Genomic DNA, 17,490 nt, shown 5'->3' on the forward strand with positions numbered 1-17,490 from the left:
ATGAAAAAAAAAAAAAAAAAAAAAGAGGCAGTGCTTGCAGGCTTCTACACCCAGGGCCTTGGTCTCAGATCTGCCATTTAGTAAATACAGGACTTTGGCAAATCACTCCATCTCTCTGAGCCTCAGTGTCTTTGTCTGTAAAATGGGAATAAGAGTATCAGCTTTTACAGCACAGTTCTTGGGGATTACCTAAGATGTGTTGTAAAGTACTAAGCGTCATACCTGGCACATAGCATATGCTCAGTAGATACGTATTCCTATTAGTATTTTTGTTCATCTTGCCCCTTCGCCTTCAACTGATCATCAGAATTTCCCAGAGTGTCTTCTTTCCCCTAGATGTTGGGCCTGTGTGATGAGCACAGTTGACATTTTGCTGCCTGATCTCTTTTGGTTTCTTTTTTTTTTTTTTTTTTTTTTTTTTTTTTTTTTGTTGTGGTACATGGGCCTCTCATTGCTGTGGCCTCTCCCGTTGCGGAGCACAGGCTCCGGACGCGCAGTCTCAGTGGCCATGGCTTACGGACCCAGCAGCTCCGCGGCACGTGGGATCTTCCCGGACCAGGGCACGAGCCCGTGTCCCCTGCATTGGCAGGCGGACTCTCAACCACTGTGCCACCAGGGAAGCCCTCTTTTGGTTTCTTATTTACTGAGTGCTCTCTCACTGCCTCCCTGAATGGATATAGATCTGCCCTGAGAAAGGCCTTCTGTGCACACAGACTTGAGTTGGGCTTCCTTTCCCAACATTCTCTACTCCAGCAGCATTCATTTCCTTTTTAGCCTGCTAGGTCACAACCTCTGATATGTCTGTTTATCTGTTTAGATTGTCAGTCTGTCTCTCTAGATGGAGCATGAATTCTGGGGTGGTGGGAGACGCATCTGTGGTGGTTTCTGCTGGAGACTCCAAGCCCAGTACTGTGCCAGAATCAATAGATGTTGGCTGGATGAATGAATCAAAAAATGATGCGGTGGCTGGGTATATCTATCTATCTATCTACCTATCTCACAATGGACTATTACTCAGCCATAAAAAAGAGTGAAAGATGCCATTTGCAGCAACATGGATGCAACTAGGGATCATCATACTGAGTGAGGTAAGTCAGACAGAGAAAGACAAATATCATATGATATCACTTATATGTGGAGTCTACAAAATAATACAAATGAACTTATTTACAAAATAGAAAGAGACTCAGACGTAGAAAACAAATTTATGGTTACCAAAGGGGAAAGCGGGGAGAGATAAATTAGGAGTGCTGGATTAACACATACACACTACTATATATAAAATAGATAAACAACAAAGACCTACTGTATAGCACAGGGAACTATATTCAGTATTTTATAATAACCTATAATGGAAAAGAATCTGAAAAAGAATATATATATATATATAACTGAATTGCTTTGCTGTACACCTGAAACTAACACTCAACCCCAAAATGGGCAGAAGACCTAAACAGACATTTCTCCAAAGAAGATATACAGATTGCCAACAAACACATGAAAGGATTCTCAACATCACTAATCATTAGAGAAATTCAAATCAAAACCACAATGAGGTATCACCTCACACTGCTGAGAATGGCCATCATCAAAAAATCTACAAACAGTAAATGCTGGAGACGGGGTGGAGAAAAGGGAACCCTCTTGCACTGCTGATGGGAATGTAAATTGATACAGCCACTATGGAGAACAACATGGAGGTAACTTAAAAAACTAAAAATAGAGCTACCATATGACCCAGCAATCCCACTACTGGGCATATACCCTGAGAAAACCATAATTCAAAAAGAGTCATGTACCACAATGTTCATTGTAGCACTATTTACAATAGCCAGGACATGGAAGCGACCTAAGTGTCCATCGACAGATGAATGGATAAAGAAGATGTGGCACATATATACAATGGAATATTACTCAGCCATAAAAAGAAACGAAATCGAGTTATTTGTAGTGAGGTGCATGGACTTGGAGTCTGTCATACAGAGTGAAGTAAGTCAGAAAGAGAAAGACAAGTACTGTATGCTAACACATATATATGGAATAAAAAAAAATGGTTATGATGAACCTAGGGGCAGGACAGGAATAAAGACGCAGGCGTAGAGAATGGACTTGAGGACATGGGGAGGGGGAAGGGTAAGCTGGGACAAAGTGAGAGAGTGGCATGGACATATATACACTACCAAATGTAAAACAGATAGCTAGTGGGAAGCAGCCGCATACACAGGGAGATCAGCTCGGTGCTTTGCGACCACCTAGAGGGGTGGGATAGGGAGGGTGGGAGGGAGACTCAAGGAGGAGATATGGGGATATATGTATACATATAGCTGATTCACTTTGTTGTACAGCAGAAACTAATACAACATTGTAAAGCAATTATACTCCAACAAAGATAAAAAAAAAATGTGATTCAAGTGATTGTTAAGGAATTCCAGCCAGTTAAACTGTTGTTGCCTATGAAGAGACCTAGTCAAGTTGTACCCTCTTTATCTCTAAAAGTAAACTTCCAGGTACCACTAGCTGACTGACAGCGATTGTCATGTGAAAGAGTCAAACATTAACTTGGTGTACAGTTTGGTTCCTGCGCTGTGTAAGTGGGAGAGGGCAGACCTCCGGCAGGTGACAGTCTTGGTAGCAACGGCAGGGGCACCATGACAGCAGGGTCCCAGGGTCCATGTCCACTCATCCTGGGCCTGCTGCTGTGTGCGCTTGGCCCTGCCCTGACGCAGGGTGGGAAGCTGCTGGTGGTCCCCATAGACGGCAGCCGCTGGCTGAGTTTGGTCAGGATCGTCCAGCAGCTGCAGCACAAGGGACATGACATAGTGGTCCTCGCGCCCGACGCCTCCATGTACATTAAAGAAGGGGCATTTTACACCTTGAAGAGGTATCCCGTGCCATTCCGAAGGGAGGACTTGGAAGTGGCTTTTATAAACCTTGGGCGTAGTGTTTTTGAGAACGACCCTTTTCTGCAGCGCATGGTCAAAAGATACAAGAAAATCAAAGATGACTCCGCTCTACTCTTTTCCGCCTGCTCCCATTTACTGCACAACGAGGAGTTGATGTCCTCCCTGGCAGAAGGCAGCTTTGATGCTGTACTGACAGACCCTTTCCTTCCCTGCGGCCCCATCGTGGCCCAGTACCTGGCTGTGCCTGCCGTGTTCTTCTTGAATGGACTGCCGTGCAGCCTGGACTTTCAGGGTACCCAGTGCCCCAACCCACCGTCCTATGTGCCCAGGCCTCTGTCCTTTAACTCAGATCGCATGACCTTCCTGCAGCGGGTGAAGAACATACTCATTGCCTTGTCAGAGAGCTTTCTGTGCAATGTGGTTTATTCCCCGTACGCACCACTCGCCTCGGAAGTCCTTCAGAAAGACGTGACTCTCCAGGACCTTATGAGCTATGCATCTATCTGGCTTCTCAGAAGTGACTTTGTAAATAATTACCCAAGGCCGATCATGCCCAATACAGTTTTTATTGGTGGGATCAACTGCGCTAGCAAAAAGCCACTATCTGAGGTGTGTATTTGAGTGGGAACTTTAGATGCCTGTAGTCTAGCAAGTGCTTTGGGTAGATGAGCTTGCCACAGATGCTGAATGAGCATGCTGAGATAGTCTCAAATGTCCTCTCTCATTGATTTCTATCTCACCAGTCTCCTAGGTCTGAGTTGTAATTTATATCTGTCTTTGGCATCATCTTCTGGGTTATTTCTTTTATCAGATACTTCAGAAAAGTGTATTTTGGCCACGTTATTCTGTGTGCTCCAGCAGATAATAATCAATTAGATGCAACACCGTTTAAATGCCATAAACACAGCATGCTGGGTTCAGGGTTCCTTGCAGAGAACAAAATTGTGCTTCATGCACTTTGCCTGTGACTGGGTCAGGCTCACAGGAGTCAAGATTGCTGAAATAATTTTTTAATATCTATAGATCCCAGCAGGGAAAACTGCCTTTATGTTCCTGATTAAAGGTCCATTTCTAGATATTCTGATAGGCTGAATCCTGCAGTTCCATTTCTTCTACTAAGCAAATCACCAGATAGCCAGGTTCTGACAATGGGCAGAAAGTTCATGCATCTCTCTTAAATGCTTATATGTTAATTTTTTCCCCCTACACCACTGGAAGTATGCAGAAAAGTAGCATTCACATCCTCTTCCAAGTCTCAACAGAGGAGATAGAGAATAGCAGGAGAGGCTCCTTTAAAAGGGGGTTTGGGAAGGATTCTTCAAGAAGATGACATTTCAGTGGGCGTGCATTCATTTATTTTTCAAGTATTGGCTGAGGATCTGCTGGTAGCCCAGGCACTTTCCAGGTGCTGAGTCTGGCTCCTACTAAGGGGCTATCATCACCCTTGGAGAGCGATGAATCTTACTTCCAGTGTGCCCCTGACGTGATTCGTATTTTAAATGATCATGTAATTGTCACAGCCAGGAGAAACTCTGGGCAGCGGGAAGAAAACCAGGAGAAATCAAGGGTCCAGTGGATGCCTCCACCTCACTGCTGCAAAACAGATTCTCTAGATTCTGTCTTCCGCTGCTGTAATGTGGAGAGAGATCTGATAATCCCTCAAAGGTCCTATGGCAATAAGATTCTGAGAAATGGCCTGTTGGACACATTTGTGTCTGATGGGGTGGTGTGGTGAAGAAAGAAGGAGGTGGTGTTGATTTTCTGAAAGCAAGATGAGAAAACCTAAGAGTATAGAAAACCATTAATGATTCTCTTTCAGACAGAGGAAAAGGAAGGGGTGAAATATCATCAAACCAACGGGCGTATCTCAGGTCAAAGGAAAGAAAGCTAGCCAGCACATCCAAGTGAGATTTTCATTTCATTGCTTTGCGTTAAGTTTGCCATTGATTTTTGGCAAACAGTCTTTATTTATTTAAATGATTTCCTTCTTTATTTTGGATGTTTAATGGGAGAGGCTGAAGAACTTTATCAACTGCCTTTCTTGATATCATATTTTTATATCATTTATTGATATATTTTTTCCCCTGTAAATTTGTCTAATTGGTGAATTGTATTGAGTATGTATTGATTGCTGCCTTGTTTGGTGCAAATAAGCTTAGGTGTGAGAATGTCTCTGTAAGTTGTACCAAATAGTAGCTCTCCTTGTCCTATTTTAAATGCTTTTAATTTGAAAGTCCACTTTTTTGGATATTAATGTCACCATTCCTGCATTATTTTTGTTTACACTTCTCTAGTGCCTCTTTACTACTCCATATCGTCAACCTTCTTTCTCTTTAAACAACATGGAGTTGATATTCTTAACCTAGTCAGTCAGATTCCTTTAATAGTTGAATTTTTCCTGTTTGTACTTAACAATTGATAGATTTGATTATAATTCTTCCAGTTTATTTTTATTTTGCTTTGTCATCTCCCCTTTTCTTGATTTTTGCTGGTTTGTCATGTTGCTGTTATCTTTTTTCCTTTTTATTAATTAAAGAATGTTACTCTGTGCTTCCCTCCCTCTAGTGGGGACCAACCTACTCCCACTCCTATTGGTAAAGGTCCAGAACTTTTCAAGAATAAAGATAAAATCTTTATTTGGTAATGAGAGTCCATAGAGAAAGCACAGCCTGGTGTTGGGCATACCTTTGGGGTGTCTGAAAGAATAAAGATGATAGAACAGTGTCGAGAGCAAAGGCATGAAACTCAAGAATTCCAAGATGTCAGTCCCCTCTCAGGGTGAGAGACCACCTTTACAGACATGTAGAGATACAGAGATGACATCCATACATCCACATTAGTTGTGAGGAAAATAGCCAAACAGAAGATGGGTGAGAACATGCTTGAAGATGACGAGGGAAAGAAAGAGTGCCGACCAGGGAAGCCTGCAACGTTTGTAAGTGGCTCTGAATGTATAATGATAAAGCGACATGTTTCCAACATACTAAAGGTTTCAGGAGGCTTTCTTGCAAAACAAAAGGCATTTGGGAAGGAAAAATCTAATAAAAGCCTGGAACTAAAAATACTAAACTTGCAGCAAAAGTCAGGATTTTTACATTAAAAGCTTCCTTGGAGTAGGCAAGTCTTTTCACTTCGGGGAGCCTTATTTTTTTGGAATGGGATAAGAGGTGGGGGGTCGAGGTTTATTTCAGTCAACACATGGCTTCGCTTTTTGGCCATTCCAGAGACTGTGAAATCGGGGCAAGGTTTAGGGGAACTTTTGCCAAGTAGGGGGTAGACCTTACCATTACTGAATCCTGTACTGGCCCAGAATCGACACTGGCCGTGATAACACAAGCTCTGCAGCTTTTGCCCTTCTGTGATCTGTAAACGGACTTTCATGGCATTTAAACTCCAGCCAAGTGATATTACCTAACTTTGGGTGTTTATGGCCCTGCACGTTCCTTCTGTGTTAATCACATCCTACGGTGGCTGAGTGGCTATGGAAGGGTATGGAAGGAGGCGACATTGGCCCTTTCTAGACAAGGTTAAAGTGAGAGTGGGTTTCATGAAGGAGAGGAGGTCCTAGGAAATTTAGGAAATTCATCGTGGTCGGCGGGGAGGATGATACCCGCTCCCTGACCTTTCAGATGATCCCGGTGGGAAAGGCCAAGGCACAGCTGCCAGGAGCCAGGGGCCTAGAACAGGGCCTGAGGCTGGTGGGGGCAGACTAGACAGTGGGATGGGCTGGCAGTAGGGCTGACCAGTGGCTTTACCAGCATGCTTGGAATCAAGCTTGGCAGCCATCTCTGAAAATCATGTGTGCTGAGCCCCGTCTGAAGTCTCCTAGCTCACATCCAGGGTAGCCAGCATCCTGGTTTGTCCAGGACTGTTCTGGTTTTAACACTGAAAGTCCCAAGAAACCCCGCAGTTCTGGGCAAAGCCAACCACATCACACAGTCTCACTAATGCCCTTGGCATTCTTTGGAGACATATAAAACCGTCTGGAGACTCTCAGGGAGTTAATTAGATCATTAATAACCGACAGTTGGGGGAAAATTGCCCTACTTATGCCTTGCTCTATTTCCTTTGAGCGGATTCCCACTGTGTATGTGTGTTGTGCCCCTGCGTGTGTGTGCATGCAGGTGTGTGTGCATATATTTCCTGAAGCCTGGAGCACTCTGGCATTGGCTCTGGAGTTTGGGAACAGATCAGGCTGAGCTAAGATTATTGTTGAGGGCTGAATCTAGGAGCTTCTTTCCTCTCTTCCTGAAACACACCCACCACTCATCTCCAGGTTCTAATGCTAATGGCTAAAGCTGCAGTTCTTCTCTTCGAATCATTTTGTCACATCCTTTCAGAGCTTTTGTTTGACATCCGTCTCTAAGTCTATTCCTTATTACTTTAGGGAAGGGCCTTTGCCGGGTCGTAAACTAGGATCTGTATTTACTAGTTGGGATCCCTGCCATCTCTGATTCTTACCCCATATACACAGACATTTTCTAAAATCCTGTTTTCCTGCTTTATTCAAGGGAACCACAGATTGCTCGTGTTCTAATGGTTGTAAGATTCATTGTTAACTGGAAAATCAATCACGGTGTACAGTTCAAATACACCAAAACTTACTTGATTAACAAAATTACTCCTTGGGAATTCCCTGGCGGTCCAGTGGTTAGGACTCTGTACTTTCACTGCCCAGGGCCTGGGTTCAATCCCTGGTTGGGGAACTAAGGTCCCACAAGCCACACAGCGCGGCCAAAGAGAAAAAAAAGTATTCCTTGATAAACAAAAGTCGACTTAATGGCAATAGGATGCCGTTGGCAAAGGGAAGGACTTTGAATCAGTTCGGCACTCCCCGTTTGTGAATGATGCTGTCTCATGTGCAGAGGGCAACAAGGTGGCGTAATCCGCAGAGGGCTTAGCATGTGGCCCCCTCTCTGTTCTTCATTCCTTATTCCCTGTGTCGTCTGGCCCAGAAGTTTCTTCAGAAAGTCCCATTGCCTCATCTTGAGCTTTGTCCTTAAATAGCCAAAGGCCGTAATACCTGCGGATGGTCCTTGTTGGATGCCTCCTGAGACAGTGGAGCAGCCTTACATTTGCAGCCTTCCTTGGATGACCGTGATGGATGTAGTGATATAAGGAATCAGCTTCTGGGACAGGACGTGAGCACTCTGTGAGGCTCATTCGCCGGGTGGGTGAAGACTCTGCCTGTTTCTCCTTCCCCCCAGTGGCTTTGGTAGTCAGGGTTTACTCACATGCCCTTGACCTTCTCTGAACTCCACAGAAGGGGCTCAGATCGCTGGGACGCACTTGGCAAGAGTTCCTGTCCCCTATTTTGTATTTTTCATACCTAGTTTACTTTTCACAGTACATCAAGGAACCAGCAAAGAAAGATTCAAATAAACTTCCGGATACTCTTCTTGCTAAAGCAGAGGCAAGTTCACTTAAACTCCTTAGAAACTCTTCTCTGGGAAAGGTGGAAAAATGCATGGTTGACTGGTTGAATTTCACCACTGAGTTGACATGAATATGATCTTTAATCATCCAAGTGTGTTTGGCTGCCATATGGGAAACTGCCATAGGCTGCAGGGAAGCAAGAGCTGTGAAAGGATGTTTTTGCTATTTGAGGCTTTTTCCTTAATCGTGAGTCTAATCCTTAATGCTGTCTGTAGCTTTCTGCTTTGACTCCATTCATTCTTTCAATATAAAAGAATATTCTAGAAACCTTGAAAAGTAATACAGGTCTTTACTGTAGATTTTCTTAAACAGGCAATACAGGAGCTTTAATGTCCACAGAAAGCTTTTCCAAAGTCCTCTTTGGTAAGTGTGCCTCTTCTCCAATGTTTCCTTCCGCAGAATCTGCTGAAAGGCTCTCTCCTCTCTCCAGGATGCCCCTTGCCCTCTCCTTCCTTCTGCCTGTTGTCTTCAACCCTCTGCTTCAGCCCCGCCCACCCTTAGAGGCCTGCTTACGTCCCAGACTTTCCCAGCTGCCTGAAGCCCTGGGGAAGTGGATCTGGTCTTACCTCCGATCACTTTTCTTTTGGAAACTTGGCACATTACCTGGATTCTGTATCTCAAAGAAGAACCCAAGTGATAACTCTGTAAGCAGGAAGCCTTCCTCCTGTGAGATGGAAGGTAGTTAGGGAGGGAGGGATGCTCTAACATACACTAATGCTTTGTGTCTCTATCTCACACACACACACACACACACACACACACACACACACTCCTTTAATCACATTCTTAAGAGGAAGATACCTGATTCATAGCTGAATGTATGCTGTTGCCAAAGAATATGAGAAAAAAATTTAACTGGAAATTTCTCTTCTGGTCCTAGGAATTTGAAGCCTATGTAAATGCTTCTGGAGAACATGGAATTGTGGTCTTCTCTCTGGGCTCAATGGTCTCAGAGATTCCGGAGGAGAAAGCTACAGAAATTGCTGATGCTTTGGGCAAAATACCTCAGACAGTAAGAAGATTCTACACGATTTCTTTTTATCTGTCTTCACAAGAGTTCTAACCCCAGGCTTTCAGTACCTAAATTAATTCTATGAGTTGGGCTTTAGGCTTGGGTTTCTCTGCCACTTCCCAATTATTAATCCAAAGTTGTTCTTTTTTTGCGATTTCACTCTCAACTACTCTGTTAAAACATGATCCACTTCATGAGGAGGTCTCTTTCTCTCTAAGTGACTCAAAAGTATATTAGAATTTATTTTTAAAAAGAAAATGGGCAGGATAGTGTTTCTTCATATTTCATAAGAATATTTCTCCAAAAAGCTCTTGCTTAGAACCCTGGATTTGTTTCTTCTATTTCTGCTTTAATAGTTCTATGCCCACTCATTTTGTTAAGTAAACTTTCCCTTGAAGTGCAGAGAAGTGCAAAAATCGTAAATGTACAGCTTGATGAATGTTCACAAGTTCACAAAGTGAACATACCCATGGAATCAAGCCTCTGGAACAAGATACAGAATGTTACCCATCCCCAGAAGCCTTCTTAGTCACTATACCTCCCACCCTTGCCAAGGTTATATTCATTCAGAGAGACTCCACTTTCTAGCTACTATAGCAGATGTCTTGCTTTGTTTTAAAAATCATATTATGTTCTAAACTTTATTTATTTATTTATTTATTTTGTGTGTGTGTGTGTGTGTGTGTGTGTTTTTGCTTCTGCAAGGTCCTGTGGCGGTACACTGGGACTCCACCACCGAATCTTGCGAAGAATACAAAACTTGTCAAGTGGCTGCCCCAAAATGATCTGCTTGGTACGTGGGGAGGATTTGATGTGTAGGTCAAACCAAGATTAAATTAAGAAAGTGGCTCAGCCAGGGCTATTCTAAAGAATTGTTTAGCTGGAAAATATTATGGCCAACGTATCTCACGTCGCTTTTTACCCAGTAGGACATCTCAACCCACATTTTCTTCTGCACGTTTCTGCAAGGGCCACGTGTGGATGGCACTGGGTCCTGAGAGTGCTTTCAGAACCTAGACGATGTCAGGTTGTGAAACTCAGTGGCTTGACTGCTGGCATCCCTCCCTGTTTTGCTTCTCAGGTCACCCAAAGACTCGGGCCTTTATCACACATTCCGGCTCCCACAGTGTTTATGAAGGAATATGTAATGGTGTTCCGATGGTGATGATGCCCTTGTTTGGTGATCAGATGGACAATGCAAAGCGCATGGAGACCCGGGGGGCCGGAGTAACCTTGGACATCCTGAAAATGAGTTCAGAAGATTTAGAATATGCCTTGAAAACTGTCATCAGTGACAAAAGGTAAGAGAGAAGCTACCAAGGAGTACTACTTATATTTTGGCCATCGCTTCACAATAAATCTTCAGATGTGAAAAAAAAAATATCAAGATCTAATTTATAAGTAAGAAGATTTGGGGTTATTATTATTCTTTTTAGAAAAAGATGCTTTAATTCCTAGGGAATTTATCACAGAAGTGATCTTAAATATTATTTCCCCTGGTATACTTAAAAAAAAAATGTCAGTATAATAGATGTCTGATCTATAAGTTCCTGCAAAGAGAGAAGTATTCCATTACAAGAAACATAGTGTCCATAAGATAAAAACAAACCAGGTGCTTAGAGGTAAGGCTTTTCCGAGCACTGAAACCGGTGAGAAATTTTGTCCGTGGGGTTTATTAATGTGTGTGTGTGTCATGTGATATGACAAAGGCTTATAATAAAAGCAAAGTCAAGTTTGTTCAGATGTGGCTATGGAAACAATTCAAAAGGCAAAAAGCCACCAGATCAAATTATCTCGGCATGAACTTTATTGTATTGCTACAAGTGATAGGCCGATCAAAACCTTATAAGAAGAAGTGATTGCCAGCAGTGGACTTCATCCAATGATCAATTATGTATGTGCGTGTGCACATGCATGTGTGTACGGATATGTGACAGTGTCAGGAGCCTTCACCCATACTTGCTTCATTTTGAAGGAGGACAGATGTGAAAAGACTGGAGTGTGTTCAGATGGGAGGACACACTACACAGGGGGACGCCGAGCCTGGACAGGAAAAACGTGCTAGAAACAATGGTTCTCGCATGTGTGTGATGCCTGTGAATAAAAAGAATTGTCTACATAACCCCAGGGTAAAGTGCTCACAGTGTCAGTAACAACCTTCCCAGAGCAGTTGCTGCGGTTCTTATCCATCATTGCGACTGGCTTCTGGCAGCCCAGCATGTCGGCATCGGGCGATGCTGCTCACATAGCACAATTAAAGCCCAATTTCTTTCCAGATGCTGGAAACTCATTCTTGAGGCTCATATTAGTGATGTAATTTTGACCTTTCGTTCAGTGGTATGGACAACTACTTGTAACCTAAAAATGACTTGGTAGAAGTTCTCTGGTACATTATCATTAAAAAAAACCCCAAAACACCAATCAGTCAGCTTAAGTTACTAACTAACTTCGTCTATTCATTTCTGAGCCGTCTCCGATTGTGAATCTCCATGCTCCCAACACTCTAAGCTGGGACTGGACCTACATAAAATAAAAAGAAGTGGAAAAATTTCCAACATCAGATTATACAACCAGGCCATATCAGGTGCTCAATAAATATTGAATGAATGAATGAAAGTCCAAGAAAATCTATTTTATAAGAGAAGATTTATATACAAGGAAGATGTTTAGCAGAATTTATGGCCAAATATGAATAGTACATTATAATAATGTATCCAAATAAAATGAAGGACATATTCAAGAAAAGCAATGATCATAACTGCTCCTGAATAAGTGCCTCGCTTTTCTCTTTCTTCTCTCTTTTCTTTCCCTCTGCTTTTTCTTCTTGTCCTTCTCGTCCTCCTCCTTCTCCTTCCTCTTTTAGTGCATCCATACTAAGGACTGAAGTATCTAACCCATTTTGGATTTGGATATTCTGACTCAGCTATCAACACAGTCCAAAATAAACAGGAATCCATTTTTCTTTAACAGGCTGCAAAGACACTGCCTCATGCAGAATTTAGCACTTGGAGGTTTGATGTTTCAACAGTTGAATTGAAAGTATAGCACTGTCTTGGAGATGGCACTTAAAAATGGCTTTTACTTTGGCTAGAAGTGATCATTTACAATCTCATTGAATGGGAAATCATTAATAATTTCTGAGATGACCTTTTCCTTTATTTCTTTATCTTGTTACCAAAAAAGTATGATCAACTGCCTACAGAGATATCACTAAAAAGAAAAGAAGAAAAGTAGGAAGCAAGTTTCAAATAATTTAAAATTATAATTTTGGCTTCCAGTTTTCTTTCTTCCTTTCTCCCTTCCTTTCTTTCTTTCCTTCTTTCTCTTTCTTTCTTTTTTTCTTTCCTTCCTTCCTTCCTTCCTTCCTCCTTTCTGTCTTTCTTTCTTTCTTTCTGAGATAAAGAATATTTAGTGTGTGTTTTCTTTTCTGGTTACAATAGAAACTCTGCCAAGTTTGGAAAATCTGGTAGCGTTCCTAACTGGAAGCAAGCATAGACAGAGGATGATTCACTACTGTTGGTGTTCCAGGCATTCACATAACTGTCTTTGTGTGTTCAGCTATAAGGAAAACATCATGCGCCTCTCTAGCCTTCACAAGGACCGCCCCATGGAGCCTCTAGACCTGGCTGTATTCTGGGTGGAGTTTGTGATGAGGCACAAGGGGGCGCCACACCTGCGCCCTGCGGCGCATGACCTCACCTGGTACCAGTACTACTCTTTGGATGTGATCGGCTTCCTCCTGGCGGTCGTACTGACAGTCATCTTCATCACCTTTAAGGGCTGTGCCTTTGCCTTCCGGAAATGCTTCGGGAAAAAAGAGCGAGTGAAGAAATCTCATAAATCCAAGGCACACTGAGAACTGTGTTGGAAACTTGCAAAAAGAGTCAGGTTAAATTCATGTTATGCTTATTCAAGAAATACTTTGCCAGAAAATAACACCCCAGAGTGTGTTTTAAAAAATAAAAATGATCTAAACGTTAGTCACACATATTTAAATATCTTTTCTGCTCCCTCCAGTATCTTTAATCTGGACTACACTTGTCATCTTTCAAATGACTTGCAAAGAGGGTTGGATAGGTCCCTCCTTCAATCTGCAGTACTTTACCTACTCAGAAATGGGGCCTGTTTGGGAGCCACCACTTCCCACCACCACTCCCCCCCACCCCCAGATGAATTGTAACCTCGTCTTCTGGCATCTGTAGATGGTTGGGATAGATTCCTTTACCAATAATGGCTGGTTCTAAATTATGCTCATGCTTCCCAGATGTCACTTTGTGCACTTAAGTAAGGAAACGTTTATTCCTTGTACTCGATATAATACGAATGAATGGTATAGATTTCTGACTTTGGGGGAAAAGAATGATGTATAAAATTGATGGGTGATATGCCTGAGCAGATAATCATTGCTTGAGCCAAATGGATCTGAGTTTGACAAAAGCCTAAATTATAGAGACTGGCAAGTATATTTTCTCTGATGTAATAACTAAAAACATATTAATAAATTCATATAAATTATATTTATTAGGTGGTCTCTTCATGGGTGTTGCATTTATTTATTGTTAAGCTACATGTTCTAACTACAAAAGTAATTCATGATCCTGACAGAAAATTTGAAAAATACAGAGGTGTACACACACAAGGAAGTTAAATTCACCATTAACCATGTTCCCTGCAAGTAACCACAGTTAGTAAATATTTTGGCAAATGTATATAGTTATAAAATATTGCAAAGATACCAAGTATATCTAGTGTTTTCTAACATTCTTCCTTCACTTCATCCTATTGTGAATGTTCTCTCCAGGTCTTTGGATAATATTTAATGTGTTTTAAGTGGCCAAGGAATATTCTATTGCATGAATATACCAGGATTTATTTAACCACTACTTCCTGGTGTATTCACTTTTATTTTCTTTGAGAAAAAAGAATTCACCGAATATCCTAGTAGCTAAGTCTTTGTACATCTTCATGACTATTTCCATGGGAAACTGCCTTACAACAAATTAGTGGTTGTCTGTTTCGGTTCCTTTTTTTTTTTTTTTTTTTTTTTTGGGGGTGAAAATAACACCCCAGAGTGTGTTTTAAAAAATAAAAATGATCTAAACGTTAGTCACACATATTTAAATATCTTTTCTGCTCCCTCCAGTATCTTTAATCTGGACTACACTTGTCATCTTTCAAATGACTTGCAAAGAGGGTTGGATAGGTCCCTCCTTCAATCTGCAGTACTTTACCTACTCAGAAATGGGGCCTGTTTGGGAGCCACCACTTCCCACCACCACTCCCCCCCACCCCCAGATGAATTGTAACCTCGTCTTCTGGCATCTGTAGATGGTTGGGATAGATTCCTTTACCAATAATGGCTGGTTCTAAATTATGCTCATGCTTCCCAGATGTCACTTTGTGCACTTAAGTAAGGAAACGTTTATTCCTTGTACTCGATATAATACGAATGAATGGTATAGATTTCTGACTTTGGGGGAAAAGAATGATGTATAAAATTGATGGGTGATATGCCTGAGCAGATAATCATTGCTTGAGCCAAATGGATCTGAGTTTGACAAAAGCCTAAATTATAGAGACTGGCAAGTATATTTTCTCTGATGTAATAACTAAAAACATATTAATAAATTCATATAAATTATATTTATTAGGTGGTCTCTTCATGGGTGTTGCATTTATTTATTGTTAAGCTACATGTTCTAACTACAAAAGTAATTCATGATCCTGACAGAAAATTTGAAAAATACAGAGGTGTACACACACAAGGAAGTTAAATTCACCATTAACCATGTTCCCTGCAAGTAACCACAGTTAGTAAATATTTTGGCAAATGTATATAGTTATAAAATATTGCAAAGATACCAAGTATATCTAGTGTTTTCTAACATTCTTCCTTCACTTCATCCTATTGTGAATGTTCTCTCCAGGTCTTTGGATAATATTTAATGTGTTTTAAGTGGCCAAGGAATATTCTATTGCATGAATATACCAGGATTTATTTAACCACTACTTCCTGGTGTATTCACTTTTATTTTCTTTGAGAAAAAAGAATTCACCGAATATCCTAGTAGCTAAGTCTTTGTACATCTTCATGACTATTTCCATGGGAAACTGCCTTACAACAAATTAGTGGTTGTCTGTTTCGGTTCCTTTTTTTTTCTTTTTTTTTCTTTGGCGGTACGCGGGCGTCTCACTGCTGTGGCCTCTCCCGTTGCAGAGCACAGGCTCCGGACGTGCAGGGTCAGCGGCCATGGCTCACGGGCCCAGCCGCTCCGCGGCATGTGGGATCTTCCCGGACTGGGGCACGAACCCGCGTCCCCTGCATTGGCAGGCGGACTCTCAACCACTGCGCCACCAGGGAAGCCCTTGTTTCGGTTCCTTTGAGATGAGGATCCACAGGCAAGGAGTTTATCTGGGAAGTGAAGGAAACCCTGAAGGGGAATGGAGAGTAGGATGGGGAGTGATGACCACCAAGAAGGCAGCTCTCTGTGGGCAGTGGGAACTGAATCCTGCTGGTTGACACTGGGAGCCAGTGCAGAAAACATGCCAGACTTAACCCAGACCGGAGGGTCAAGACCCTTGGGGATCTGAGCACTTGCCCCTGTCGGTGATTGGCTGCTCCCAGGTGGTATTAATTTCCCTGCGCTTCCAGTCGGCCACAAGAGCAGGCAAGGAGGGCTTTAAAACCCAGAGAGATCCCACCGGAGAGAAATCCAGGTGTGGTGTTGGAGGTCAGGCCCTGTGCACTAAGAGATAAGAACACAGGGATCTGGGTGGGGCACTGATGCATGGTTACCTCGGGCAAATGGTTTGAGATATTCCCAAACTGTGCCAGAGAGGTTCAATCAATGATGAAGGAGCCAGGTTATCACATTCCCTTCATTATAAAGTATTATCTTGAAAAAAGAAAGTATCAGTTTCATAGGCAAAAGTGGGATTTTGTTTTTAATTGCCTGTTATTATTACTAAAGGTTGAATTATTTTTTTCAAGCTCATGAGCCATTTGTGTTTCTTTTTTGGAGAATATCCTTTGCCTGTTTTCCTGTGGGGTGTATTACCCTGATGATTTTTTAAAAACTTTTTTCTTGTTTTCCTTCCCTTTATTTTTATTTTTTTAATAAATTTATTTATTTATTTATTTCGGCTGCTTTGGTTCTTCGCTGCTGTGCGTGGGCTTTCTCTAGTTGCGGCGAGAGGCGGCTACTCTTCGTTGCGGTGCGTGGTCTTATTGTGGAGGCTTCTCTTATTGCGGAGCACGGGCTCTAGAGCGCAGGCTCAGTAGTTGTAGCGCAAGGGTTTAGTTGCTCTGCGGCATGTGGGAACTTCCCGGACCAGGGCTCGAACTGTGTCCCCTGGATTGGCAGGGGGGGGGTTTATCCCCCCGCCATTTATTTATTTATTTATTTCGGCTGCTTTGGTTCTTCGCTGCTGTGCGTGGGCTTTCTCTAGTTGCGGCGAGAGGCGGCTACTCTTCGTTGCGGTGCGTGGTCTTATTGTGGAGGCTTCTCTTATTGCGGAGCACGGGCTCTAGAGCGCAGGCTCAGTAGTTGTAGCGCAAGGGTTTAGTTGCTCTGCGGCATGTGGGAACTGCCCGGACCAGGGCTCGAACTGTGTCCCCTGGATTGGCAGGCGGATTCTTAACCCCTGAGCCACGAGGGAAGCCGCTGATGCTTTGTTGCGTGCTTTACTGAATCACTGAAAATACCCTCCTGTCACGTGCATTTTTTTCTTCCACTTGTTCTTTAATTTTGTCCACACCTTTGTTGGTTTGTTTTCTGCTTTGTGTTACATGTACAACTTTCAAATGTGTGGGCTTCAAATTGGAGCTGGGGTCATGGCTAGCTAGGATTTCTCCTGACCCCAGCCCAATTTATTCCTTCCCTGGGTGGCTTTTGGAACACAAGCCGTTCACACCAGTCCCATCCCACACCTCTAAGCCCCATGTTGATTCGTGGACTATGTCCCGCCTCCTTCAAGGTCCTTCTCGGTCCACCCAGGGACCACCTCCCGGCCTCACTGCCCACCGCTCCCTGCTACTCCACCCCTCACCCCTCACCCCTCACCCTCAGCTCTTGTCCTCTGGGGTTATTGACCTCCCGGTCCTGCCGGCCTGCCCTCCCCCCCCCCCGCCCCCCTCAC

At 42.8% G+C, this 17,490-nt stretch overlaps 1 protein-coding gene across 1 annotated transcript; it reads left to right on the plus strand.

Annotated features, from left to right (window-relative positions):
- Window positions 1-2,648: 2,648 nt before the first annotated feature.
- Window positions 2,649-13,207, plus strand: UGT1A1 (UDP glucuronosyltransferase family 1 member A1). Its single transcript, XM_007463908.1, has 5 exons — window positions 2,649-3,512; window positions 9,220-9,351; window positions 10,057-10,144; window positions 10,433-10,652; window positions 12,910-13,207. Exons 1-5 carry the CDS (start codon window positions 2,649-2,651, stop codon window positions 13,205-13,207), a joined length of 1,602 nt encoding a protein of 533 aa, XP_007463970.1.
- Window positions 13,208-17,490: the final 4,283 nt, after the last annotated feature.

Source organism: Lipotes vexillifer, unplaced genomic scaffold (assembly GCF_000442215.2).
Source record: "Lipotes vexillifer unplaced genomic scaffold, Lipotes_vexillifer_v1.1 scaffold1215, whole genome shotgun sequence".
Taxonomy (NCBI): Eukaryota; Metazoa; Chordata; class Mammalia; order Artiodactyla; family Lipotidae; genus Lipotes; species Lipotes vexillifer.